General features: G+C 42.6%; 2 protein-coding genes and 2 long non-coding RNA genes across 11 annotated transcripts in view; 2 read left to right on the top strand and 2 right to left on the bottom strand.

Annotated features, from left to right (window-relative positions):
* The first annotated feature begins 133 nt into the window (after nucleotides 1–133).
* Nucleotides 134–7,477, top strand: arrdc2 (arrestin domain containing 2). Of its 2 annotated transcripts, XM_061297636.1 has the most exons (9): nucleotides 134–292; nucleotides 625–885; nucleotides 3,286–3,663; nucleotides 4,772–4,989; nucleotides 5,189–5,291; nucleotides 5,373–5,629; nucleotides 5,709–5,871; nucleotides 6,121–6,311; nucleotides 6,403–7,477. In XM_061297636.1, exons 2-9 carry the CDS (start codon nucleotides 627–629, stop codon nucleotides 6,454–6,456), a joined length of 1,623 nt encoding a protein of 540 aa, XP_061153620.1. In that variant the 5' UTR covers nucleotides 134–292; nucleotides 625–626; the 3' UTR covers nucleotides 6,457–7,477. The 2 variants fall into 2 exon arrangements, with proteins under 2 accessions (XP_061153620.1, XP_061153621.1); XM_061297637.1 differs by lacking the exon at nucleotides 3,286–3,663.
* On the bottom strand, nucleotides 3,334–13,144 carry LOC133167098 (uncharacterized). The gene is made up of 4 exons (XR_009717906.1): nucleotides 13,051–13,144; nucleotides 9,696–9,801; nucleotides 5,331–9,178; nucleotides 3,334–3,748 (listed from the first exon to the last, which is right to left on the bottom strand). It is a non-coding gene; the product is annotated as an uncharacterized LOC133167098 (long non-coding RNA).
* LOC133167099 (uncharacterized) lies at nucleotides 9,370–18,324 on the top strand. 4 transcript variants are annotated; one of them, XR_009717910.1, is made up of 3 exons: nucleotides 9,370–9,920; nucleotides 15,783–15,806; nucleotides 16,374–18,324. It is a non-coding gene; the product is annotated as an uncharacterized LOC133167099 (long non-coding RNA). The 4 variants fall into 4 exon arrangements; XR_009717909.1 differs by lacking the exon at nucleotides 9,370–9,920 and adding an exon at nucleotides 13,122–13,255; XR_009717908.1 differs by lacking the exon at nucleotides 16,374–18,324 and having other exon boundaries at nucleotides 15,783–16,027.
* Nucleotides 18,325–20,428: 2,104 nt separating this feature from the next.
* The window catches only part of rabgap1l (RAB GTPase activating protein 1-like), a 41,734-nt gene continuing 34,199 nt past the window's right edge, over nucleotides 20,429–27,963 (bottom strand). For 3 of the 4 annotated variants that reach the window (XM_061297632.1, XM_061297633.1, XM_061297635.1), the window contains 7 exons: nucleotides 25,196–25,288; nucleotides 23,102–23,212; nucleotides 22,930–23,034; nucleotides 22,780–22,863; nucleotides 22,611–22,682; nucleotides 22,346–22,546; nucleotides 20,429–22,277 (listed from right to left, as the gene is read on the bottom strand). In XM_061297632.1, the coding sequence (XP_061153616.1) occupies nucleotides 22,122–22,277; nucleotides 22,346–22,546; nucleotides 22,611–22,682; nucleotides 22,780–22,863; nucleotides 22,930–23,034; nucleotides 23,102–23,212; nucleotides 25,196–25,288 (822 nt within the window). In that variant the 3' untranslated portion in view covers nucleotides 20,429–22,121. Of the gene's footprint in view, nucleotides 22,278–22,345; nucleotides 22,547–22,610; nucleotides 22,683–22,779; nucleotides 22,864–22,929; nucleotides 23,035–23,101; nucleotides 23,213–25,195; nucleotides 25,289–26,987; nucleotides 27,253–27,963 lie in introns of those variants that run through there. The other variant, XM_061297634.1, reaches the window with a different exon arrangement.

Raw genomic sequence — 27,963 nt, 5'->3', positions numbered from 1 at the left:
TTTAAATGTATATATTTCAATCAAATCTGAAAGTAAAAACAACCCATTGAAAGAAAACTTAATATGAAACGAGAAAAATAAAACAAAAGCCGAGCAGACCCGTGACTGCCGTTCGATGGGTGGGCGTGGCTCAAATGCGGCCATTGTGATTGGTGGAGAAATGAAACTGTTTCTGCTACTGGGTGCTCAAACCAAGCAAACATGTTATTTAAAGATTACTTACTGGCACTCGACACCGACAGTTGACTCAAGTTCTCTTCGGTTCTTCGAGAGGATTCCTCATGTACCGCTGGTGAGTAATTATTTGACAGCGTGACGGTGCAACAAGTAGACAGCTGTCTGGATTTGTAACGCGTGAAGCAATTTCTCAATCCTGATTGGTTGAGACGTGACATTGCCATTAAATCCTTCTTTTTTCACAATATGTAGAATGTATTAATAACCGAGGCAAGAATAGTTTGAGGACTTGATTCGTTTTAGTAGCGATTTGATCTCTACGGTTGACATAAACAGGTCAATGAAAGTGTTTGGTATTTCCCATAAATGGGATGGGTGATATTTTTAACCTTTGGCCGTATTCAATGTACAAAATAAAACCCACCTCTTATTTTCCCCTTCACACAGAAATGTCATTAAAGTTGAATCCAATTAAGTCTTTCAAATTGGAGCTGGATAGTGAGGGAGATGCTGCCTTCACCGGAGGAGAGGTGGTGTCCGGCCAAGTGGTATTGGAGCTCCATCGGGACACCAAGGTGCACGCCATGAAGGTGCAGGGACGAGGTGTAGCTACAGCGCACTGGCTGGAGAACCGTGGCATGAACTCTGTCTATAATGACTACACCTCCAGGTTTACCTACTTCAGGAAGAGACAGCATCTGATCCGAGGTTAGTATATGTGAAGTTGCAGAAATGCAAAGATGAGTGCGCTTTTCGAGAGGTCGGGACGTGTGTTCAACTTGATAAGGGATTTCTGACCCGGATTTGAGATTTAGACCTTTTACCTCATCATAATGTATTGACTGTCAAGTCACCTGATAATTAATCACTGTCATTCGCAATTACTAGGCACTTACAGCAGTAATTACCAATGTGCTGTGAGATCTCTTCAGGTGCTCTTCAGGAAATGACCCAGTTTTACTGGTTAAACGGGTCCTCCATGTTCTAAAGATTAATTAGTCTGTTGTTGTTTTGCACCATCCATCACATTTGTCAGTGTTCAAATTCATAATGGTATAGTTTTTTTTTTTTTTTTAGCTATGACTTGACGGAGGAAGCTGGAATAAACATATGTGCTTGAGATGGACTGATAATTACTGTAATAATGAGTTTTCCAAAATGATGGCTTTTTTTTTTGTTTGTTTTTTTATTAGCATTTGCTAGCATGACCTAGTTTTAACACTAATAATAAGTCACTAACTAGTAAGAGAGTGTCAACAAATGACTGGCTGTCAACAGCCTACCAGCAGGTGGCGTCACAAGCTTGACTTTTTGTCCCTGATGATCCAGATTATCAATTTTCTTTACCGGTTTACCTCATTCTGTCATGAGTTGGACCCTATCCTATCTGATTTGGGTCAAAAGTAGAGGTATTGCGTGAACTGGTCACCAATCAATTGCAGGGCACATATAGACATGATCATCTGTGGGCAGTTTAGTGCAACTAGTCATCCATTCAATATTCAACTAGTTTCCATTAATAATAGTGTTTTTTTTTTAAGTCACATTGGTTAAAATTCTGACCTCCATACTGTCTATTAGTAGTTTGACTCTTTCCACAAATAGATGTACTAAAGGGCAGTTATAGTTTGGCAAAGAGCAGTGTAATGCTTCCTCAACTATTTTCACCTTCAAAAACATCCCCAGCCAAGTTGTACACTGCATCCAACTGAACACTAGGTGGCAGTAAAGAGCTAACTCCCCGCCCCAGTCAACTGAGGAGTAAACAACTTTGTTTTCCAAGAATCAGTCTTTTGGTTTCAAATTGATCAGGACTCAATTAAAGTGTGATTGGGTAACTCCCTGAGTGCAAAGGCTTTTCTTCAAATGTTCTCCTTTTTGCAATGCCCTTAAAAAGTATTTGTGCAGTCTAAAGGGCAGCAATGTATCAGCTTTTTGCTCAACCCAAGCAGCACGTGCAGCTCACCCTGCTGCTAAAGCTCCATTTTTGTGTATCTAATCAAATCACTGTGCTTGGCCAAGACAAACTACAGTACTGCATACATGCCGCTAGGCAGGGGTACCTCTGCAACCCCTCAAGTGTCCCTTATGAGAACTCGAGCAGTCTTGGTAGAACAGGCCTTTTATGAAGACATCTAGAAAAACAGAGCTGATTCATAATTGTCTTTGTACTAGGAGTGCAGTTGTTTTTTTCAAAGGGACATGCATCTTGCTTTGTCCATACTTTAGTTTCGCAAGTATGTGGTTTCTTGGCAGTGTGTCCCAAGTGTCATGGAAGAAGCGGCGTAAACAATTTTGGTCCAAGCCAGCCAGCCAGCATGAAAGTATTTTCCTCTTCTGGGAGCTTCTATATAACTTGAGCATACTCGGTATAATCCTGTTCTCTTCTGAGAACCTGGAACCGCCAATCATGATGATCAGCCCTTGTTTTCCTCGCTGCAGCCTCCACACCCAGTCTGCATGTTTTCAATGCTGCATTCAATGTCAATCTGGAAATGTGTAGATTAGAGGAACAAAGTCTTCCAGTGATTTAAGTGGCAGAGTAGAAGGAAGAAATTGTTGATTTGAATGATGCATGATGGCCTTCCTTTGGTTTTGTTTTTTTAGTTCACTTTTGTTTTGTTGGTCAGTGCTGGCATCATCATTTGTCCGGGCATTTATGAAGCTGTTTATTTGTCTTTGTCTGGGCATGTTTTTTTTTTTTTTTTTACTTCTCTTTCGTTTTGTTAGCACACATCAGTGCTGACATTGATACTCTTTGTCTGGGTGTGTTTTTGAAGCTGTTTATTTCTCTTTGGTCGATGTCCAAGTGAACATTATAGTTGAGTAATGTATTTAATTTGGTTGCTCTGACTTTTTTCCAATAACTGATACAAACCATGACAAAAATAGATTATTAACATTGGATTTGAATAATTTTAAAGTATTATAATTTAGAATTACAGCTAGCGACAAAATAGAAGTACTATAAAGTCATTTCGAAAGAGACGTAAATAAAGTCATTTCGGAAGAGACGTACGTGAAGGCATCATCGCAAAGCCTTCATGCCTCTCTTGAGTCTTACGTAATCACAGGGTGGCCCCGCCCACTTTCTCCTCCTCCAAATAGGCCTCCAACCGAAACTGCACAACAGTCTCAACTTTAAACCAGCAAGCGCAACATCATCTTCATCCCACAACACCGAAAGGAATAACTTAAGACGAGTAGCAACAATGATTTTCGACAAGTTGAAAAAGTTGGACATCGTCTTCGACGCTGCGGACGTGGACTGTCCCCCCGTGTACAGCAGCGGGGACGTGGTGTCCGGCCGGGTGTTGCTGGAGCTCACCGGGGAGAGTCGCGTGGACTCACTGAAGCTCCACGCTGAAGGTTTTGCCAAAGTGCACTGGACCGAGTCCCGTTCGGCCGGCTCCAGCACAGCTTATACGCAGAACTATAGCGACGAGGTGGAATACTTGAACCGCAGAGAGGTGCTGCTGCAGGCAGGTCAGTCCTCTCCTCTCCTCAAGGTTGCATCTCCTCCAGAAGATCCACTCAAATCATTTGCATCACAATAGGGAGCCCGCGTGACCTCATGTCAAACAAACAAACAAACAAACAAACCGTTGCCTATTACAAAAGATTATTGCTGATATTTCATTGAAGGTGCGTTCAGGGTACATTTTCCAAATCACAAAATGTGCCATCTTGTTCCTCAAAAAGCTGTTGACACATGTTGAACTGAGCCTTTATAGAAGTTAACATTTGTGTTCATGAAGATTTGAGTCCAATTCCATTTTTTTCTTATTTAATAGGAATCATTTGTACAGGTGTTTTCTTTGTTACATGGTACTTCCTTGTTAGTGTCAACTTGCTGAAGTGGGCAAACATGGGCAGCAGTCTGAAAACAACTATCGAAAGGAAAGTCTGCTTCATATTTGGTTCTTTCAGCTCCCGAACTCTTAATTGATCGGGCACACATTTAAAGAGGACTTTACGGCCAAGCCTTCAGTTTTTTTCTTGCACACTATTCTTTGTTCAACTTGTTTTGTCACCCAACTGGGTTGCAAGCATCCATATCTTGTGCTTGTTGTGTATTTAGCATTTTGAAAGTAGTTTGGTGCAGATATTACCTCAACACATTGACCCATTCAAACCATCAATGGAATCTGACAGTCAAGGGATTGTAATGGAAATCAAATGGGAGCTTCCAGCAACAAAGGGGGGGACAAACGTGTTAAACAAAAACACGTGTTCGTGGGCCTTCGCCGACACCAAGTGAGGGAGCGGGGGCAGATCAGTTGAGAAGGAAAACATGTTCTCCGTCAGCACAATGGAGCGGGGAACCGCCTCTCGGAGCAAGCGGGCCAATGTGATTGCGAGGTCTTGGATGATTTTCTGCTCCTGTTTGATTGGTGTGTGAATGTTATATTGGTCTCAACCTTTAAAGGTTCACGACTCGTAAATGCTAAACCAGACGAACAAGTTCAAGGAGGATCGACTTTTAGCGTAGTCGCTTTGGTCACTTGACTCGACTAGTTCCTGGCAACATCTTTTCTGTAAACGAATGATGGAATTGAGTCTAAAAAAAAATTGTCTTGTTTTTCTCCCTCAGATAATGGCGAAGTGACCATCCTTCCTGCAGGCAGACATGAATTCCCATTCAGCTTCCAGCTGCCAGAAGAGACGCTGGTCACCTCCTTTGAGGGGAAACACGGCAGCATTCGTTACTGGGTCAAGGTCAAGCTGCATCGACCCTGGGCCACGGTCAGGAAGATCAAGAAGGAGTTTACCGTCATTGAGCCCATTGACATCAACACCCCGGCGCTGCTGGTGAGCCTCCTTGTTCTTGCATTCAATCATATCTAGTGATTTCTTTTAATTAATTTTTTCATTTTTTTTATAATTTTATTTCATATTTTTAGTACACTTGCTGATTTTTGTGTTTTTTATTGTTATTTATTTGTAGCTTATTTTTTTTTTTAATTTATTATTATTTATAGTTTTTTAATACACATTTTATTATTCTTAGGCACCTCAGGCCGGCACGAAAGACAAGATTGCACGGACTTGGTACCGAAACTTTGGAGAAGTGTCTGTTACTGCAAAGATTGACCGCAAAGGTTATACACCAGGTAAAAATGAAACCATTTCAAGTCACCTTATTTGCTCACCTGTTTGTTGACCATGAATCCTTTTCTCCCTCCTCTCCACAGGCGAGGTCATCCCCGTTTTTGCCGAGTTTGACAATTCAACTTCCCGCTCGGTGGTGCCCAAAGCGTACATCACTCAAACTCAGACGTTCATCGCCCGCGGCACCATGAAGCAGAAGTGCGCCGTGGTGGCCACGCTGAGCGGCGACGTGGTGGGCGCCAGGCGCAGGGAGACCTGGCACGGTCGGGCCATCAAGATCCCGCCCGTGGGTCCGTCCATTCTGCAGTGCCGCATCATCAAAGTGGAATACATGCTCAAGGTCAGCTCAGTTGCCAGATCACACACACACCTCGCTGCTCTTTCTGGGTCTTCCCTGAGCGGAATTCCTCCCCCGCCAGGTGTGTGTGGATGTCCCGGGAACCTCCAAGCTGTTTCTGGAGTTGCCCTTGGTCATAGGCACCATCCCGCTCCATCCCTTTGGAAGCAGGACCTCCAGCGTCAGCAGCCAGTACAGCGTCAATCTGGAGTGGCTGCGGATGGCCATCCCAGAGCAGCCTGAGCGTAAGTTGCATTCCCTTCAAATCATGAAAAAAAAAAAAAAAAGAAATCAAGTTGAATCAGAGCACTGACATTAAGTTGAATGCCAACCTCTAAAAAAACAACAACATACTTTTCGGATTTATTTGTCAATGGAAAAAAAAGCCAATAAAAGTCATGCGGGTTTAACCGATTCAAATGAGTCAAGAGATTCATGTTCGGACCTGTTTGAGTCAGATCGGTGGAATAATTGTACCTGTTTTCCCCGTGCAGCTCCTCCGGAGTACAGCTCGGTGGTGGCGGAAGGAGAAGCAGAGCAGTGCGACAATAACAACAACGCGGCGGCGGCGGAGGCGGCGACACCACCACCGCCGCCGGCCGAAGATCTGAGTGGGATCCTCGAGAGGCCCCTCATGGCCTTTGTGCAGGAGTTCCGCTTCCGACCTCCGCCTGTGTACAGTGAGGTGAGCCAAAGCCTCCAATCATTTTGAAATGGCATTATTGACCAAACGAATAGAAAAAAAAAAAAGAAAAAACACGCTTGTCTTTCTTCAGGTCGACCCCAATCCTCAACCTTTGCACATGAGGCCTCGCTGCATGACGTGCTGAACTGCAAGAGCCTGCCTGAGTGTCAAGCAATTTAGATTCATCTCGTGAATCGAGAGATTGGTCCGACTCGTCCTCTTTGAAAAGTGGCACCCGGTCGTACCGGCAGTCACTGAGAGACTGCGGCGAGCGCCACGGTCAAAGTTGACGCCGCCGCCGCCGCCGCCGCCGGGGGGACTTCGAGACGAAGGAGCAACCCCCTGCTTTGTTTCCAATGAACTCTTTACGGTTCTGCTAAAATGGAAGCGGCAGCGCTACATCAGCGATTTTTTTTTTCTTTCTCTCTCTTCTTTTAAAAAATCCTGATGATAAGAGCTACATCGATTCCCCTCACCTGAATGGAGATCGAAGGAACACGTTGAAGGGGTGAGCTCACTTGTATCGGCTGCTTCAAAGTGTCAAGTGCCTTGTTGTAAACGGACCTTTTTTTTTACAATCATACTGTCAACGGTGTCGAGAGAAGTGTTGCCAGTGCCTGTGATGCTTTCTACTATCCACCAAGCACAAAAATGTTTTATGCATGCAGTAAAGAAAAAAGAAAGAGGCAAAAGGGAAAACGTTGTTAAAGAGGAAGTGAGGAAAGATCGAACAAAAACTGTCGTATTGTGCAAGCGTCAGATAGCGGGTGCTGAGTTTTGTTTGCACAAAGCAGAAAGAAATGGGCTGTTTGTTTATAAAAGTGAACAAGGTTCAGTGTTAAGCTCCCATAAAAAGGAGCCGCAATGGTGTGCTTGCAAGCGTTTGATGGGAGCCAGATGCAGATTTGGGAAGCTTAACCGGACCAGATTTAAGACGAGTTTTAATCTGGAGATGCCTCTGGAGTGTATGGACAAAGAACATTCCAAAACCTGACTCTGGGATTATGACTTTTTCCTCAATTTAAAAAAAAAAAAAAAAAAAGTCTTCAGGTTCAGCTGTGTCATGCATGAAAAATGCATCGAATGTATTTTTATACAATGTTAAATCACAATGTTGCCAAAGTTTCCTTATTGTGGTTTTTCAAATAAACAATACCGAATCAAAAGGCTTGCACTTTTTTTCAACTGTTGCATGTGAGTAAAACGGTACATGGTGTTCAGTGAGTCGAAAATATATTCTTGCCAGAGGCACCGCTCACTGGAAGCGAGCCACACCCAAGCGGATCAAAACAACAATTACAGGCTAAAGTAGGCACAGCGACACTTCGCAAACCCAAAAGCGCCTTGCTTAAACCTCATGTTTTGCAAAATGTGGATTTCATTTCCTCTTGGACTATTTGTTCTGCCTCAACACTGATCCCGGTTATTTTTATCACGCGTAAACATATCTCACTGATTTGTACATCGTGTTACGGCTTGGGAGCGAGTTACAGAAACTCTAGAAGGTTAAAAAGTACTGGTGGCTAGTAGCAAAGTACAAATCGTTTGTTTTGATACCTTATCAGGTGAGCAAAAAAAAAAAAGTGATTCGTTCACTCTCCTTCACTGAAAAGATTCGTTCTTTTGAATGAATCATTCACTCACGAGCCAACACTAATGTTGAGGATCCTGTCTGTCAAGGTCAGGTGGAATACAAACAGGATGCTGGCTGGCTGGCTGGCTGGCTGCTTTCCTGAAGAAGATATTTCTTAGAAATAGCAATTGACATACCTCAGGCCTTTTTGATAAAAGTAAAAACAAGAAGAAATGAAACCTCAAAATGGGAAATCGACTACAAAATTTCATTCATTCAAACTAAGGTCAGGGTTTCAAACTAGGGTTAGGGCACTGGGGTCAAAGTCAAGGCCCGGGGGCCAGATACGACCCGCCACATCATTTTATGTGACAAATTGTGCATCGAATTCATCCGTTTTTACTCGTTTGATTTGTTATTTGTCAGTTTGTTTTGTATCTTTAACTGTATATAATATGAGGAGCTCATACATTTATTTGGGTTGACAGTCATAAAGGAAGAAGCTATGACTACAACGCAGCCCGCCCAAAAATTACTTCGACACCCCTGGGTTAGGGTTTCTGTGAGGTGGTGTTTATATTGTTATTTTCATAACGTCTGGCATAGCCACATTATTATGTCGTACTCTTTAGTCTGAATTACTTAGACAGACAACTCAAGGATCTTTGCTTCCTCTTTTTTTTCTTTTCTTCTAACTAAACTCCGGCTATCTTATCGCGTTCCTATTGGATTAACTTTGATGTGGCTGTCAATAAACGGGAACACAACACAAAGTGTCAAGGTTGTCGGGAAGTTGACTCGTTCTTCTTCGGTTCTATTGCACATTCCATAGCCATCAAAACATGGCTGTGGCAGACAAACCAAAACAAGACGAACCAGAGAAGGCCCGTTCATTGCTTGTGAACGATAACACCAACAAATAAGAACTTTGGTTAGTTGCTCATATAAGAGCGACTTTTTAATACTCAGTAAAGTACTAAGAGGCATTTTGTTCCCTCTTCTTCCAATCTTCATTCCTACACTGGAAGTTCTGAATAGGACATTCACGAGTGCCTGCTATGAATTATTCTTTTGATGTGAAGGCCAAGAAGATGATCGGAGCAATAAAAGGGCCGCATGCAGACGCCCGCTGAAAGGGCTCGGCGAGCAGGCGCTGTGACGTCACCATGTTGTTGACTCCAAAGAGATGTGGGCGGATCGACTTCCACTTCATCCTCCCCGTTTAAAGACTTCATGGAAGTCGGAGTAACTTCAGAGAATACTCACCGCACTGCGAGATGTTCACTAGGACGTTCTGAAAGGGAGCAGAAAAAAAATCTTATAATAAACAACATGGCAAAATAATCCTAAAAAAAAAAGAGTTCTTTGTTTTGAAAGTTGTCAGTTTTGAAAAATGCATTCATTGCTGCCATATGTTGTTGACCGAAAAATGACTCCCTTTGTTTGCCACTCTTGCATGATGATTTGAAACTGATAAGACAAATGTCAGACTTTGCGCCATCGCTCAAATGTGATTTTTGGAGATAACGAAAGTGAAGAGAAAAAAAACAATGGAAAAAAACAAGTATCAAATCAACACCTGCCTATTAAAGCAGTCATCATTTCATTGTCTTGGCAGGCGAGCGACACTAGCAGCGAGTAGAACGAGTCCACCGACTCCTTCAATGAGCAGGGTGTCATTACAGACATAGAAGACCACGTATCCAGGAATGCATCTTTAACTCTGCAAAGATCTGTGTCATATTTCAGAGAGGGACTTGCAGTGTGACAAATCTCAGAGACATTTCTGAAGCAAGGGGAAAATCACTTACGAATGTATTCCCCGAGTGTTATTTACGTAAAAGCCATAGCAAATGATTTCCCCTCCCTTGCATGTGCTGAGGATGTTTAGATGGGCCCACTGGCGGCACGCCAGGTCTGGAATGAGAAAGGCACTGGCCATGATGGGACAAACATGATAGCGGTGCGGAGGAATTTATTTTTCTTGGAAACGGTGTCAGATTAGCACACAGAGCATGAAGAAAACAATAGCGGAGGTAAGCCGGTGAGAGGAGCAATTTTGGATTGCGCAATCGGTCTTGACTAGCACAAAAGGAACACTATGTTCAAGGGGGGAAAAAAAATGTGTGTCGCTGATTGTATAGAGTTACACTAAGAGCAGCGCACATGCAAGTTTCTCTATGCAGACTGTCTTGTTGTTGTTTTTTTTTCTTGTGTTATGTCGCACTTTTTTTTTCAATTTTGGTTTGATACTTGGACCAGATGCTCTTCCACAAGCCATTCTTAAGTTTGTTATGACGTCCATGGAGGACCTAACTTTCATTTTTCTATTCTGTATCCAAAGTCATTGCAAGCTTGACCTTTGAATCCTTTTCAGTGCCATTTATGATAGGGAGGAAAAGTCCCTCATCTGACGTCACATTTTATGGCTAAGTAAACAAAGGCTGAGCGAGGGAAGAACCCTCAAGTAAACAAAGCTGCTGATTTTCCTTCGCTTGATTTATCGGCAAACTCCATTTCAAATCGAAGCCATGCAATGTGAAAGTGGCTATGCACGTTTGGTGGAAACGTAGCGACAGCCTAAGTCAAAGCTTCCTCGCCACACCGCATAGGCAACTCTGGTATGTGGAAATTGAGGAAAGCAGAAAAAGCAGAGCGCTCCACTGTTTTTCTTCCTGCCATTGGCTGGTGCGGAGTCACGTCAAGGAGGCGGGGGCTTCCCTCTCTCATGACTTGCTTTTTAAACATGCACGTGGCGTCGTGCACGTGGGCCTGAGCGTTAAGTTTGTCTGGCCAACTTTCCAACGTCGGTGTCAGGTTGAGCAAGGAGCGCTGCGGCATGTTTACGCAGCAAATAAGGGGGATTTTTTTTCTCTCTTTCACTTTGCACCTTGGCTGAACGTTTCCTAGAATTCAAGTGTCTTTGCTTCTGTCAAGGCATGTTTGTCATGTGCCCGGGAGGAACAGTTCATGCAGAAACAGAATATATTGAAGATAGAAACAGTGTTTCCAGTCCCAATCTAAAATTGTACACTAAGCCGGGTGGACACAATGATTGCACCTAGCCAACATGCTACTAACATCAACTTTATCTTATTTTTAAGTATTTAGAATAGATTTATTGTCGTTTCACAAAATTGCTACGAGTATAGATCGGCAGATAGTCAGGACTTCTTTTTAAATTCATCACTGCATAGTTGACGACACAGCCTGCTGTTTCCATAATCATCGGAAAGAAAAGTATTTATGGTCACTCGTTACCGATACCGGGAAGTCAGATGTACTTTTATGTGCCCAATCTCAGGCGTTATAAAGTTGACTGGTGTGTGAAATTCAAAGAGGAAGGAAACAGGCAGAGCCCAAGAGAAAGAAAGCTAATTTGTTTGCGGAGGATTTAAATATAGCCTCTATCACTGTTTCCCGGTCCGGGGGTCTGAAGTCACGTGATTTACGCACATCACGAGCAAACAATAGATTTATAGATACAGAACATATGCTCTGACTGAAATATTAAATAAAAAAATTCTATATAAAATTGTCTTGTAATTTATCACCCCATTTCAGAAATTCTGCCTTCTGGTCATTTCTTGGCCAAGCATTGTTCAAGTCACATAAAGAAAAGAAAAAAAAAAATATGCAGCTACTATTTGGCAATAAAGTTCAGATCAAATTTGCTATTGTTATGTTCGTCTTGCTGATGTCAGGGGAAACAGCCGGTGGTTGTTTTGATGTTTTCATTTGCAACACACGGTGTATTCATTCCATCATTTTCATTTCATAAAAGGAACCTAACAAAGAGACTCTTGTCATTGCTGCAAATATTCTGAGTGGAAAATCAAGATGGCCCTCCATAGCTGATGAAATCCACAGTAATGCTCCACTTGACAGACATGCCCAGTCGTCTCATAACATGTCACATAAAGTGCAAAGGTTTCCTGAAACACAAACCACAAAAATTGTGTTTGTGTCATCCTAATTAAATAAAAGGTGGGGCTATGGAGGCTCATTGGGATTCTTCTCTAGGCTACAGCTGAGTCAGTCTGGTAAAAAAAATAGCACCTATAAATCATTTGATTTACTGCTTTTGTCTGGATTAGCTCCAAAATTAAATGGCTCGCTAGCCACGCCTCCAGAGAATTGCATCAAGTAGATGTTGAAATGTTGCACATTGATTTATTTCTACTACTCCACTTCAACAATTGGAAAAGGACAAGGACTGTTAAAAAAAGAAGCAAAAAAAAAAAGCTGCAAAATAAAAAGTGGAAAACCAGGATGAGAAAAAAAATCAGCAAAAACATACAAGAAACTAAAATATATTGCTGCAAAAAATATAAAAATAGGTCCAAATTCTGCACAGATATGCTTCAGGCGTTCCCCCCCCCCTATTGACACGTGCAGACTTGCTGCTTTCCATTCTTGGCTCACACACTATTGGACATTTAGCGTGTGGATGTGACTTGGTGGGGACCACAAGCATCCCGGGCCCCCAGCTAGCATCTCACAGCATAATGCTACTTCAGAGGAGCTCCCGCTGCTTCCAAGTCAGAGGGCAACAAAACAGGTTTTTCGCATCTACTGCATCCCGTGAGGGGAATCTGAAAAGCGAAACCTTACGGCTCTGTTTTTCTCTTTCTTGGCCGAGTGGCCAACGGGAAGTCCCTCAGCACAAAAACACCAGGCGCCTCGTCGTTGGATCTTTCCATCTTTAAAAACAATTGAGCAAGCTGTCAGCTGCTTGTTGGAATTATCCAAAAGACATTCTATTGATGTGACTCAACTAGCCTTTGTTTTGAACACACAGGATTTCTTTGAATTGCAGTACGCATCGTTCCATTTTCAAACGAAATAACCATTGGCTAAATAGTCCAAATCACCATGATTAAAATTGGTATTTTGGGGGGGGGGGGGGGGGTGAAAATAAGAAAATGTTTCAACATGTAAAAGATATTAAGACAGACATTTATTTGACACACTATAATTATGAAAGTCCCTTCTGCATCAGACAAAATAGACAGCCAAAAACACTGGGCCTTCTAGACTGATGACCTTTTGTGCAAAACAGATTTGAGCAGTCACGCATCCCATGGGAGACACATTGGAATCCCACAGGGCCTCTTAAGTCAAAATCTGAAGTCAAAAGTACAGCTGGGAAGGTCATATGGTTACCCTGCTGATGGAGTCCCATGTCCAGGTCGCATTAGGAAAGGCCAGGGGCCGTCTTACAATTCATCCATTTTGGGAGGGCAACATTTCTGTCAAGAAAAAAAACACAGTGAGCAGCATTGAAATAAGAACAGAGCGATCGGAATGGAACAGAGCGACCAAATGCAGCTTGGACCGGCTTCAAGGGAAAAGGGAGTTGGAAGAGAGGGTAAGGGGAACAAATGAACACAACCGGCATCATTCAACTGACCGACCGACTGGCTAACCGAAACAGAACTGACAAAGACATGAACCAAGAAACAAGAGATGTGAGACGTGAACAACCCGGAAAGGGACTGACATGCAGACAGGACTTAAATACACACAGGTAATGAATGAGAGGCAGGTGACTGTGATGATTAGTATATTGGATTGTGAGTTGACACAGGAAGGGAGGGGCGAGCACACAGAAACCATGACAACCTACATATCACAACCGGGGACGAGTCCTGACACAGACCAGTCTAACCCTGATAAACAAAATCACAAAACATGTCCCTCGATTATTTGAGACTTTTGGAAACTTGTTAGAAGAGTTATCTATCTGGCTGCATCATTCAGCTCCTTTGTGTGGATGAGATTGTTGTTAGTGATAAACACAGATGTCAATGTTTCATTTTCCCAAAATAGAAAAATGTCAAGATGACATGAATCTTCACCATTAGCGAGGAGTAAACATTCCGATTCTTGGTAGGGCCACAAGAGTTATGCAGCCTTGCATCTGCATTACATTATAATTTTTTTTTAAATTATTTTATTTTACTTCTCTGGTTCTTCTATATCAAACAAATTTGTTTTAGGTTCATTTACCTGACATGTTTCGGCGGAATCTTCCGCCTTCATCAGATGACTCTGATGAAGGCGGAAGATTCCGCCGAAACATGTCAGGTAAATGAACCTAAAACAAATTTGTTTGATATAGAAGAACCAGAGAAGTAATTGAAAAAGAAAAAACAAGATGAACCTAGTACAACTATTATTTTATTTTATAAAATATTATATTATTATATTAAAATAATTATTTTATTATTATTATTTTTTTTTGTAAATAAACCACCAGCGCTCTCCGTCATTTACTTGTCAAATGCATAGAAAAACATCGGACATAGAAGAACCGCTCTGGAAAACAGCCTGGAGGGAAGTCCGAAGTCACGCAACGCTGTCATTCGAGACAGCTATTATGAAACCTATAGCAAAAAACAAGAGCCCGTCACACCATGATGCTTTACCAGCAAAGTTTTTATATTTGACTTCGCCACTGTACGCACACAAGGGAATCTTTTGGACTTTTAAACGGCCCGGCAATTAATATAATCTGATCTGGGCTCTGATCTGAATTGTGATAAAAGTGCAGAAAACAATCAAAGACTGCTGCTGGCTTGAATGCATGACGGAAAAAAAAAAAAAAAAAAACGCAGCCAGAACATGCTGTTCTCGTGCTGACACGGGGATTAGCCAAGAGAACATCCTGCCCATGAAACCTCTCACCCATCATAAACAATGTATAGCTAAACCAATGAGGAAAAACACATTTTGTTTTTCATTTTTCCATTAAAGGATGCCATACAAACATTAGAACTCCTTTTAAAGTTCTAAAGATGTGACAACGGTGTGCTACGCATACACTGGATGGATATTTTGTGCATATGAATAGCAAAATGTACACTAAGCATGCAAGAAGTGTCACATTTACACTTTAATATACAAGAGTGTGACGGGCAAGTGTCAACTGCTTTTTAAATAGCAGGCTTAGTATTAGTTGAGACACACACACACACACGTGCTGAAGTGTAATAACATATGGAGGATGTGCATGCATGCTACTGTGTGTGTGCGCGTGTGATCTTGTCGCAATGTAACAAAAAGTTTCCCTCGTGCACGGATCCAAGATGTTATTCTGTTGACATTTCCTCGTAGAACTGTTTTTCTCTTTGACGTGACGGACGCGAGGAGGAAGATGACCTTTGCAAAAAACAAACAAAGAGTAGACAAACCGGCTTGGGGATTTAAAAACAAAAGGGAAATGAAACTCGTGTGTTTGCGTGTGAGTGCATGTCTGCCGCTGAGACAGCTGTTGAACGTCAACATAGTTCTCATTGGCTGAGTTGTTGTCAAGCAAATTTCAGCAAAAAAAAAAAAAAGCACACTCAGCCAATGATAAGCAAGTGAGAAGTCCCCCCGGACTTTATCTGGGGCTGCGGTGGTGACATCACATGGTCTTTAAACCGTGGCAGAAACGTGGCAGAACACATATACAGTGTCCCACATTTGATTGACAGGTGCCCTACATGCAAAGGTAGCAATTAAATACTGAGACGTGTTCAAACATTTCAATCCTCCAGCCGGTTTTGCTTTCATGTCCAGTATTTTTCCATTTCCATCATTTAGCATTAAGGCATGATTTGCAGCAGGAAAATCCATGCAGTCATGTTCGACGAACCCATTTTAAATATGACCTGGTACATTCTCATCATCACCACCTCAGTAATATTCAATTAACAACAAAACTGCAGCTCTTTAATTGGATTCAATCAGATAGGGGCCCTAATGAAGTGGCCTTTGAGCGTTTCATTTAGGCCACACAATCGAATTACTTTGCGAAATGTGATTCATCCATAACTAAAGATAAATGATCAAGTCGTGAAAATGTTTTGCGTCACAACAGCTTTTCTCAAACTTTGTTTATGTCCTTGCAGGAGGAAAATGACATGACCTACTGGGTGAGAGGCTACGCCCAAGTGGCACAACAAACTCATCAGCAGCTTCACACTTTCGATTCTTAATGATTTATGTTTGTCTAGAAAATGAGACGACGAACGCTCAACACATTTTGGATTTTATTTTTTGAGACTAACTCCCAAGTACTTTAATTCTTATCTCATGACCCCATGAATCTTCTAGTTGCTTTTTTTCTGCAAAAATCTATTTATTTATTTCCATATTTATTGTTTTATTGTTTATTTCATATGATATATTTTATTTATTTATTCATCTATTGATTGATTTACAGCCATACATGTGGATGATGGTGGTACATTCTAATGTTTTTAGGAGTTTTAGGAGGACATTCAAGTTATGTAGCTGTGGTAAAAGTTTTGTGCAAGTAGTGATAACATCAGTTGCTGCTTTGTGCTGCCGGCAGCCAACTGCACTAGTCGAGCACAAAACCACTCAAAAATGTTGCCTTATCTAAGTATGTGTTCCTGGACCTGGAGGAAATGTATGTACAAAGCTTCACTCTCACTCGGAGGCATACACTAATTGTACACTTTTATAATTGTTTGCAGATGCAGATGGAAAAAAGAAAAAAAAAAAAGTGGTGTTAGTGCACAGACCAACTATCACTCACTTTTCCAATTCAGGTCAGGGCTTTTCCACTTCAGTCCTGTAGATGGCATGTTGTCAAGAGTCAAAGATGGCCATCTGCAAAAAACCCAAAACAAAAGCTTGTCATTTGTGCCCAAAACTTCCAAAGATAAAGCCTTATGTTGCAGGCAGATCAGAAGCCTTCATATGGCTGCTTAGGAGCTATCAACAAGGGAACGGGCCAACTCCCAGTCAGATTTTCTTCCCACAGTGCGTGGCCAGCTTAAGACAGCCTCTTCCATTCCCATAGGTGGAGCAAAAGCTCCTTTTAGCCTCTTGCTGTTTAGTTTATAACCATGAAGTCATCAAATAGATAAACAAATCATGATGGACCTGAAGCATCTCCAGTCAGAGGGCGCAAAATTTGTCTTCATGGGCCACATAAAATGACGTGACGGGCCGTATCTGGCCCCCGGGCCTGGACTTTGCCACCTATGCATTAAGGCAACCTGAAACACTAAATCCAGACACAATAGGCAGCGTGAGTGTGTGGAGGAAGAAGTAAGAGGAAGGAGGAGGCGTCGGCGCTGGCTCGCTCCGGTTTGTGCTGCTTCTCACTGGCTTGGCCCCTCAGTGAGGCTGCGAGGTGAGCAGGAGGCTACGAGGATTTAGGACCCAAGTGTCCTATAAAGTTCTCACGAGGCTGGCCCGTGCATCATTGCCAGTATGAAGGGAGCCAGCTCGTGCATCACACTCTGCTTCAGCCAGATCTTCCAATGTCATCTTTGCAACATACTCGGTGGTGGCAACTGTTGTTGTTTCTTCCCCGTTGGCTGACTCATCTGCTGACTTATCTCAGTTGCAAATGGCATCAAGTTCTATTGGGCCTTCGCCTCCTCCAGCCCCTCCATAAGAGGCTAAGAGTCCATTTGAGCAGCCTGACCCTTGAACTTTGTAAGGTTTGATGGCTGCAGATCAACCTCTCTCTTGGTAGACACCTGACCAGGTCCAGAAAGTAAAAACTGTTGGGCTTTATCTGCAGGTGAAGTCCTTGGAAGGTCACAAGTAGAGGTCAAGATTTTTGAAAGGAACAACTACATCACCAAGAGTCAACGGAATCTTTGGTGCCACCTAAAACTTCTCCGAAAACATTTTGGTTAACAGTCATCATTTATGCCAGTGCTTCTTCAGCTCTCGGAAAGGAAGGATTTTTTTTGCTCACCTTCTGAAAAAGATGATGACATCACCAGCACACTGATGAAGACATCCACATGGACCACAAAACCACAATGGTGTCTCGCTCTGGCACTCTTCTCCCACTCCAGCACGCCAACATGCAGCTATGTGGAGATGAGCCCAACGACATCTAATTTAGTGTCCGTGTGACTGCCGGACCTTTGCATGGAAAACATGACGCAGATATTCAATCTGTGGAAAAAGATTATTTACAGGAGCGTGACCTGGATTTGCTTGGAGTTGCCTTCAAGACCAACTTGTGACGAAATGATTGAAACATGACTGAGGTGTTTTGCAATGGGAACTAAAAGTGGTAGAGCCTCACCCTTGTCCAGGTGCAAGTGATTTTCAGCTGTGCTTTGCCAAAAACCTTCATGACTTGGATCAGGCGGCAGGGCGGATTTGGATTTGAAGGGGGCACTTGATTTTTATGACTATTCATCAAATGAGTCATGTGAGCTGGTTCATAACCAGCCTGAGGGATTGTCTGCTTGGAAACTGACCTCTTTCTCATATCGCTTTGAACCTCCCCACATTCAGATATTAATGATATATTATTTGTGTCAATTTGGCGACTTGGTGAAAAGGTGCTGCAGCCGTGAGTGAAAATGGATGACAAAACTTTGTTAAACTTGCATGTATTTTTGTAAAAATCAAAATAAATGGATAAGCAGTATGAGACTCCCATCTCTGCTGCAATGGCAAAGATGCTTGGCGCTGTAAAATATATTAATAGTATGTGCGTGTGATCTAGGCTGAAAGTAGAACAAGGTTTAGTATGAAAATCATTTTCGGATTTGCCAAGTGGCTGCGTCCACTAATAGGACCAGTTCTCATGATGTCTGGGACCGGCGGCCAGCGCGACCTCGCCAACCTGCTGCTCGCTCGCACGCTTTCGGATGCGTCACCGGCCACCCGGAGTTGCCGACCTGATCAAGGAGATCCAGGATTTGTCATCGTCTGAAAACCACCACACTCGATACACTGATGTTCTTTCACTCACGTGTGTATTGGAATGCATATGGCAGCGTGGTGGTTCTGATCCAGGCTCCGGCCTTCCTGCGTGCAATGTGCAGGAAACTCTTGTGAAACTTTCTAGTAAGCACAGAAAGTATAAATAGATTAAGGGCAACCTAAATAGGCTCATCGTAGCACAGAGTCCTTGCAAAAGTATGAAGGGCATGCGTGCGAGATCATCCATGCATTTGACATAGGTCAAAGGTCAATTTGTGATTAAGAGAGAGAGAGGAGGGAAGGATGAGGAACATGAGGAGGGGCAGCCCACACTGGATCAGACCGGTTGTGCTACCACTCACCAGCACTCCTACCCTCCTTCTCCTTCCTTGCCTCCAGTTTCCTGTCTTCATTGTCTCGGCAGCCCATGAGAAAAAAAAAAAAAAAACGGATTGACTGGATAATACTTGTGCACAATCTTAAATGTTTTTTTTTTTTCTTCACGTAAAAATGCACTTCTGGTAAAGTTTGAAACTGCTCCACGCCTTGTCCAGATTGTTTGATGCAAACAAACTTTGGCATCTGCAACCTTGCTCATCGTGCAAGCACATTTAATTGAAAGGATTTTCATGGTCCTTATTTGTGGGCTCTTGTGACCCAGTTTGTGCGCACAAACACGCAGCTCTGATGTCAGCCAGAAATCAAATAGCTCCCCTTTCTAATTAAGGCTTGTTTACAATCCATGAGAGATAGCGAGCACATTGGGATGAGCAGTAAACAAACTGGAGCATCCATCATGAGCATTTATCACACTGTACAAATCCCCCCACATTCAGCCAGCTGTTTTTTTCTTTTTCTCTCTCTCTCTCTCTCTCTCTCTCCTATATTACCAAAGTGAGTTGTTTTTCAGAAGTTGGCTGCTCGGATGCGAGTCATGCACGTGCGGGCCAGTCGTAAATCTGCAAGTCCAACTTCCATGCTGAGTCAGGAAGTTGCTATGGGCAGCATAAGGGATACGCTTTACATTGACTTTGCTCTGCAGAGAGGCTTGTCACGCTCACATCAATAAACCTTCCACTTTAGGATACAAGTGGACTTCATGGTCCTCAAGGACATATAGTGTAAAATAGGTTTTTGTTGGAAGGTGTGACTGTGACAAATCCAGCTTGGAGAGGATCTTGTTACTGTTGTAAAATGGATCATGCAGAACTGTGAAGATCATGTGCAGCAGCAGCAGCAGTGGGAGAAGTCTGCAAAACATCTGAAATATCAGGAGCACAACAACACAATGGACTCCCATCAGTTTTCAGATTGCACATTCAGCCATTGGGTCACTTTTATATTCCCAGCACCCATCTGGGTGGAATGATGACCATCAGATGTCAGTCAGTCTATCCATGGTCCAGACCTGGCAAAGAACATGACGTCCTGTCTGCCTTGCAAATAGCAAGTGTCTCATTAATGCTTTGTTGGCTGACTCTGGCCTCTCTAATGTCAGATACGTACATATGAATGGATATGCTTCAAATACATGAGCAAGAACCTTGGCGTATATACCTTTGACACTTTTTACGTTTTTTTTAATTTATAAGATATGTGCAAACTGATTTCACCATTCATTCTCACCAGAGAAAAAAGTTAGGCACATTTTAGAAGTCTGCAATTCTCAGCACGATAGTAGAGCTCCCTCTAGTGGACATACGGTTATAGTGTACATTGCATGACATAAGCACAAACCACACTCAACTTGCCTTTCTATATTTGCCTCTTCGCTCTTCCGTTCCAGAGCAAAATGTCCTGTTATTGGCACGACTTGGAAATGGAATCAAAGGTCAAAGAGCACCGATGAATAGAAGCATTGACATTTATTAATGCACATCAGACAGTGACTTAACAGCAAAGACAGCAACAGTCTCTCAAAGTGAATTACAGTGAATTACAAACTGCCAGCTGTAACAATAACCCTCACTTATATGTTCTGTGCTTCATACAACTCGGAAGTCACGCATGAAAATGAGGTTCTGGACCAAGGTTGACATGAGACCGCTTGTTGTTGGGATGGTCCACAACCCTGCGGAAGGAATGTGAACGGAAACCTCCCTTTGGTGCGTTTGGTCCAGTTAGGCCAACTGCTGGCCACCAGCTACTTTATGTGCACTGAGGGAGAGTCCAACTGGTTTCCAACAGGACCCAACTGGACCAGGGGAGGCTGCTATGGCACAACGCACAGCTTCTGGCAGCCAGTTGAAAAGATAAAACCAACGTGTTGGCACCAAAAATGGAGTCGGAAAACTGCTAAAGCTTTTTTTTGTTTGAAATTCCAATTGCTGATTTATACTAAGAGGATGTTTTCTACTTTCTACTTTGTTTTGAGCATCGGGGCGGGTTAGTCAACTGGTCATCAGTCAATCAGTCAATCAATCAATCAATAAATCACACAGACAAATATCCATTCGCATCTATGGACCATTTAGCAAACATGCTTGTTTTTGGAACGTGGGAAGAAATGGGAACACCCAAGAAAACCCACACAGAGGCAGATGTGCTATCATTTGTTCAATCTCTCTTTCGAAATAATAATTCTTTCCTGTTTTTTTTCTTTTTGGCTGTAGCAGAGGAGCACAATTTTTTCCCACTGTGGGCGCTCCATTCCCACAACAGTCGGAGGTATTTTTTTTTTTTTATACACGCGAAAAAGTTGTGGAATGAATTCGATTTTATTTCATCGAGCGATTGCAGAAAATAAAACGATCTGCGTCCACAGACATTTTTTAAATCGACTTAAAAATGGAGTTGAGGAAATAAAATGGAGTCCATTTGAATCCAAATCAAATGAGGTGCAGTCGTGCAAATTGAAAATGTTGGCGATAAAAATGGGACATTAGAGGAAGAAATTAAAAGGGAATTATTTTCAAGTCAATACTAAACCAGCGAGCAAACAGGTCGGATGTTTTAAGATCATGATGGCTTTCATTTGGAAGAGAAATAAAATGCTTGCAGGCACCAAGCGGATATGTGAAGAGCCGATCCAAAGTAGAACGGCATGACCTAGTCCAAGAACACCCCTGAGTGGGGGATGCAAAAGTCAAAGCGACTAAAGAACGGACTCGACCGGAACGATGACACGCTGTGCTTGCAGAGATCACAATGAAATTTCCAACGTTAGAAGAAAAAAAAGAAGGAAAATAAAAACGTTTCTTACCTCTTTAAGAACTGTACAATGTTATTTAGAAAAAGAAAAAAAAATCTTTAACATTAAGTTAGAATTCTATCGAGAAGAATCTCAAAAAGGTTGTGTTGTTCTGCGTTATGGTGTCAACATAGACAACAATATTTGTTTGACGCTCAAATTGTGTAAAAGCAGTATTACCTCACCATCCGGCGTTTTAGTGAGGGCTAGAAAAGACCAAAGCATCTAGTATGGATTCACTCAGGCCAGCTGCAGTCTCCCATTTGTTTCACTTTCCTCTCTTGTGGCAGTCCAAAGAGCCAGGAAAGGAACACTTGATGTCTCCGCCGAGGCCATGAGGAGAGCGTCCCTAGGCGGGGGGGCCTTCCTTTGGAGAACACGGGCTCTGGGACGTGGACGAAGACGAGGCCGCCGAGCTCTTGAGGGAGCTCAAGGTTTTGCTGAACCAAGAGTTCTTGGCCGCCTGGATCTCGTTCATCAGCACCCCTCGCTGGTGTTCCAGCTCCTGCGTGTGGCCACAGGAGGACAATTCTCAGTTGGATTGCGCAATACAAAGCTTTGGTTGGCGCTCACCTGAATGCGACACTTGGCCTCCACCAGCTGGAGTTTGGTCTGTGCCAGCTCCAGTTCCATCTCCCTGAGCTGCTCCTTCAGTCCGTCCTTCTCCTCGTCCAGCGGTTCCGAGCTTGCGTCGTCACGGGCGGGGGACGACACTTGCAGGGAACCCAGGGTGGTGAAAAGCTCTCGACAGTGCTCGCAACCCGTGACTTTACTCTGCGCGCAAACGCACGCAGGTTAGAGAAGAACCAACTGCGTCATGTTCTTGCAGAAATCTCACCCGGACAATGTCCAGCTCTTCTTTTGCTGCTGCCTGCTGCTTTTCCAGCCTGGTGCTAAGCTGGGAACAAATCTGAAACACACACCAAGTTGTTTAGATAACAAACGAGACCTGAACTTCATCATGCATTCGAGGAGATGCTTTGCCGGAGAAACTAATACTCGCTGACCTGTTTGTACTCGGCGATGATGGCTGTGGTTTTCCTGATCTCCAGCTCGGCTTTCTCCAGCTCCCTCCTGAAGACTTCCTTCAGCTGATGAAATCCAAAATAAACAATGACATCAAAACGTGGCTCCCGAGCCGGTCGGAGCAGAGTTACCTGAGCAGTCTCCTCCTCTTGTTGTCTCTTCTCCTCGTCCGTCTCCACCAGACGCTGCTTTGTGCTGAGCAACTCTTTGTTCAAAACATCGGCCTTGTCTTCTGCCTGAATGCACACAAAGCCACAAAGGGTGACTTGGATGATCAACCTGGAACAGTTCCTGTGTGATTACCTGGTCCAGGTCATTCCTTAAGGCAATCTTGCTGGTGACCAGCTCATGGGCCAAGTCGTCATTCTCCTGTTCTAGACGCATACTGGCTTCCTGAAGGCGGCGGTTCTCCCTCTGTGAAAATGCGAAACACATGGCAGATGATGAGAAGAGGCCCCCTGGAGATATTGCCAAATTAACAACAGTGTGAAGTGCTCTTATATGATTCAGTTCCATTTACCGTATTTTCCGGCCTATAAGGCGCACCGGACTATAAGGCGCACCTTCAATGAATGGCCCATTTTAAAACTTTATCCTTATATAAGGCGCACCGGACTATAAGGCGCACCATTAATGCATCATGTCAGATTTTTAATCCAAATCAAATCATTCTCCATTTTATCTTTTTTATTTCAACTTCAGACGGAACAAATTACTTTATAATCATAAAATAATGATCCATAGTCTTTTTGAGTCATGATTCATAGTCTTCAGCGGGCCACTTATGATTGATTTCATGACACAATGCTTTGGGCCAGTTTAAATTTAGGAATTTGGTCCATATATATAAGGCGCACTGTTGGTTTTTGAGAAAATTTTAGGTTTTTAGGTGCGCCTTATAGGGCGGAAAATACGGTAATTTAAAAAGAAAAAATGTTTTCGTGTTCCTAAATGCATTAAAACCTGAAAGGCCCAGTGGGGGAAAAAAAAAAAAAATTCTCCATTATATTCCGCAATTTCTTTCAGTCTCTGTGTCCTTGCTAAAAATATAATATAAAATTCTTCCAAAAAAATCATGGAAAAATAAAAAGGGCCATCACTGGAATCTCATGACTGTCTCTCACATGACACCGTTGACTTAATTAAGACACGGCCACGTGACACAGAAAATAGTTATAAGACAACCATCTCTTTAGTTCCTACAATTTAGATGCTAACATACAAACATTGACTAACTCTATTTATAAATAGAGATTGGATAAAGTGCCTTTTTTTTTTTTTTTAGACGTAACAGAGTAGTTTAAAGATCACTCTTGTAATCCAATTTGTTGCTTCCTGTCAGTCATGGTGATTTCTCCTGCTGAAGCTGCCCACACATGATGCTTTCCTCTCTTCGGATGTTTGCATTGTGTGGAAATGAACATAATTGCCTCATATCATCAATAGCAAAATCTTCTTACAAGAAACCCTCGGAGGAAGCCGAAAGATCTTACCACGATCTGTAATCCAGTCTCGCTATGGAGGCTACAGCAGCACAAAGTAAACTTTTAACGCACGATCCTGATAGGAGTGTCCAAGAATTTCCAGCCTCTCGCTCTCGCTCGCTCTCTCTCCCTACTCTGGCTTTCGTCAATCTGATCAACCAAGATAAGCAAATGTAAAATTGCAAGCAAGAAAACAGAAAGCGCAGCGACTGGTGATATGGAATCCCTCCTTCAAGAAAAATGAACTTGCTCCTTGGCTCTTTTCTCTGTTGGCGGAAGAGGAAACTACTTATCAAAAGTAAACGTTTCCTTCCTTCCTTCTTTCTTTCGAAAAGCAGCAGCTTGTAGTTTCTACTGCAACTCACTTTGTCAACAATTCTCAATAGTGGGAAGTTTTTTTTTGGTTTGACGCTATTTATTTATATTTTAATCAATATTATTTATTTATATCTATGACATTTTATCCAAGCAAACACATTCTTACTTGAAGAGAAAATAATTGTGGCCCGAGAAAAAAAAAAAAAAAAAAGACTCAGGGTCACAATGAATAGAATTGAATTGGTGCTTCTAATTACTGATTTGGAGAAAAACAAAATATAAAAATTAGAGTGTCTTTGAGCGTACCTAAAATAGCAATGATAGATGTTTACCAATGACAGAAGTCTAATTTTAAGCCTGACGCTAAATATAACTTGGAGAAATACACTTGAAAAGGGATGCGAGGGAAGAAACGAGAATGTTTCAACTGTTTCAATTTAACAAACAATAATGTAGACAACGTTAGGGTTAGGTTTGCAGTGCTGGAGCACAATAAAATAAAATAAAATAAAATAAAATAAAATAAAATAAAATAAAATAAAATAAAATAAAATAAAATAAAATAAAATAAAATAAAATAAACGTGTGTGTGTACCTGGTATCTGTCAATGGGGTCTTCTTGCTGTAGCTGGCTCTCTCTCTGCAGCTGATATTCTTTCTCAAATTTCTTAAGCTTCTTGGTTGGAACCTAAAAAACAAATGAAGGAATTGACCGCACAAGCAATAAAGTGTCACAAATAATATTCGGAAAGAAAATAACTGTCATCCTTAACAGTGACTGTTTCTCGTGACGACGTTGTGGTATTGTGGTTTGTGTTACACAGCTTCAGGTTTTCACGTTTGCAAAATCAACGGAAGACTTTCAAGATAATGTTCGAATAGAGCGTGCAAGTTACAAGATAGGTTACGCCGCATTTATTATTGGACTCGTTTTTGTGCTGGGAAAAAAAAGTCGCGGCACAAATTTGTCTGTATTAAAATGCACTTTGTGGTTTAGCTAAAATGTGTTGACCTAAAAAAGCAAACAGCACTTCAGTTAGCTCAGTTAAAGCCAAAACCATGGACATCAATTACACACCCAGATATTCTTCCAAAAAAAGTGCCTTTTAAAGGACGATCGCCCCTGAAATAATCAAAACAAATAATTAAAAATAAAAATGCGACATTAACTATTTCGAGAAAATAAAGACAACCTAAAAAAACTCACTGATATTGAGATGTACGGGTGTGTAATTTGATCTCACAACATGGCCATTGTGCCAAGTGTTACTCTTGGGGATTGTGGTCATGGTTTCATCCTCTCCGATGCTTCCTTGTGTCTTGTTATATTGTCAAGTCAAGCACCTGAGTCCCTGAGAGCTGAAATTCAATATCCCTGCAAACTAAGATGACCACTTAACTCGTAAATATCTTTGACGTCTATAAATGTCAATGGCACTGAATGACTTAACATCATAGACATATTCTGCGCTTGTTGAGAGCATATAGATGATGTCAAGTATTGCTCGACACATTTGGTGCATAATTGGGGCTAGTTGGACAGAAATGACACACAGGCTAACGTTAGCGTCCTTTGCTGCTGTGTATTTTCTCTTTCCCAAAATGCAAAGAATGAAAGGGACACAAATCATTGTTGAGTGTTTTTTTTCATGACTACTGAAGCAGTCCAAAACTTTGAAGTGGAAAACAGAGCGGGCGGTGGGTGGACAAAGGGGGCAATAAAGATAACCGTTTCCTAACCTTTGCTGGAATAAACGACAACACGCACAATGAGGCGTGCACTTCTCCAAAGAGCCAATCTCACATTGCAAAATAATGACGATCCACTATGGAATGTTGGGATGCCGCAGGGTACGGTACCAGGGCCACTTAGCCGTTGAATGACCTGAATCCTTGCAAGTGAAATTGGAGTCGGTCCCCAAGTGGAGATCACGTGTTCGAGCTCCGGTGCCATACCGTGCCGGGTATTACCTTGCTAAGCGCGCTTGCACGCCGATGGATGGTGATGAGGCCAGAGGAGTTGGAATATTGAAGTAAGGACAAAGGCAAGTGGACAGACGCCCCATGAAAAACTAGGCCATGGAATTCAATTAGCCACGTGAGGCAAACAAACCCAGCTCCCACATACAAACACAATGTCTCCATTGATTCCAAATTCATACGTAATGAATTGTAATTGAAAGCAACTTCGCTTTGGAGTCGAGCCGACGGGCAAACAAATCCAACCGGGAGGAAAATGAGACGCATTTAAAAAATATGAGCCTTTAACAATTGCCGTGTCGCACTTTGTGTTAAATATGCAAAGAATAAAACAAGCATTTGAGCAATGCATCTGAAATGGCTATTTATAGTGCAAAGCCAATCTAGCCAGTACGGAACAGACATACCACAGGTCGAGGTGCTCTGATAGGTCGGGAGCGAGCAACCAAACGGGCCAGAGCGTCCTCTTCGCCCGGCCGCTCAACAACGTGAGCATCGTATGCCACCACGATGGACACCTCCTGCATCATCTCGGCTCCTCGCTCGCAGAGGCGGGCGAGGAGGAAGCGGAAGAGAAGAAATCAACCTCGATGAGGAAGACGGATGGCGTCAGAGAGCGAGTGCGGCTGACAGCTCGGGCTGAGCGCTGAGGAGGCAGGCAGGCAGGCGACTGGCTGCTTTCAAGAGATTCTCACTCAGGAGTGGAGCCCTGCCCACTGAGTGGTGGGTGGGCGGGCGGTCGGGCGGATGGGGGAAGTGAGCGAACAGTACAACACACCTGTTTGTGTGTCCAACCCCCCCTCCAATCCCCTCCTTGTGGAGGACAAAGGAAGATGATGACTTTGCTTTTTCTTCATTTCCGCTGACAGAATCCTTTTTCGACAGTCGGAAATATTTATTTCATGAATAAAATATCCCTCGAGATATTTCTAAAGCTTCGTTCACACCTTCACTCGAGGCACGTAAAAGGGAAGTTGTCAAGTAGAATGAATTGTTTTTCTGACAACATACTTTATGATGCTTCCTCTTAGCAGATGCAAAAGATTGCACAGTTGAATCTAAAAAAAAAAGTCATTTATATTTGTTTGACACTAGCAAAGTGGTATCAATAAAATGGGAACGATCACTTGAAAGGAATGCATACACATATGCACACGTATGAATAAATAAGTCATCATATTGGCTTGGGTCCAAAGGACGCCTAAGATGCTGAGAAATTCAAATACTTGGCATAATCCTCCAAAAAGCTAAGTAGAGCTGATCAAGCCAAGGTGGCAGGGAATGTGTTCGCTATTTTAAGCAGCTTATATAGTTCAGCTGATCCGCTTTATACGTTGACTGAGAAAAAAAAAAAGGGGGGGGGGCGAGTGGAGGGAGAAGAAA

Source organism: Syngnathus typhle, linkage group LG14, assembly GCF_033458585.1.
Source record: "Syngnathus typhle isolate RoL2023-S1 ecotype Sweden linkage group LG14, RoL_Styp_1.0, whole genome shotgun sequence".
Taxonomy (NCBI): Eukaryota; Metazoa; Chordata; class Actinopteri; order Syngnathiformes; family Syngnathidae; genus Syngnathus; species Syngnathus typhle.
The sequence above is the reverse complement of the archived record's forward strand: the minus strand, read 5'-3'. Positions and strand labels throughout refer to the sequence as shown.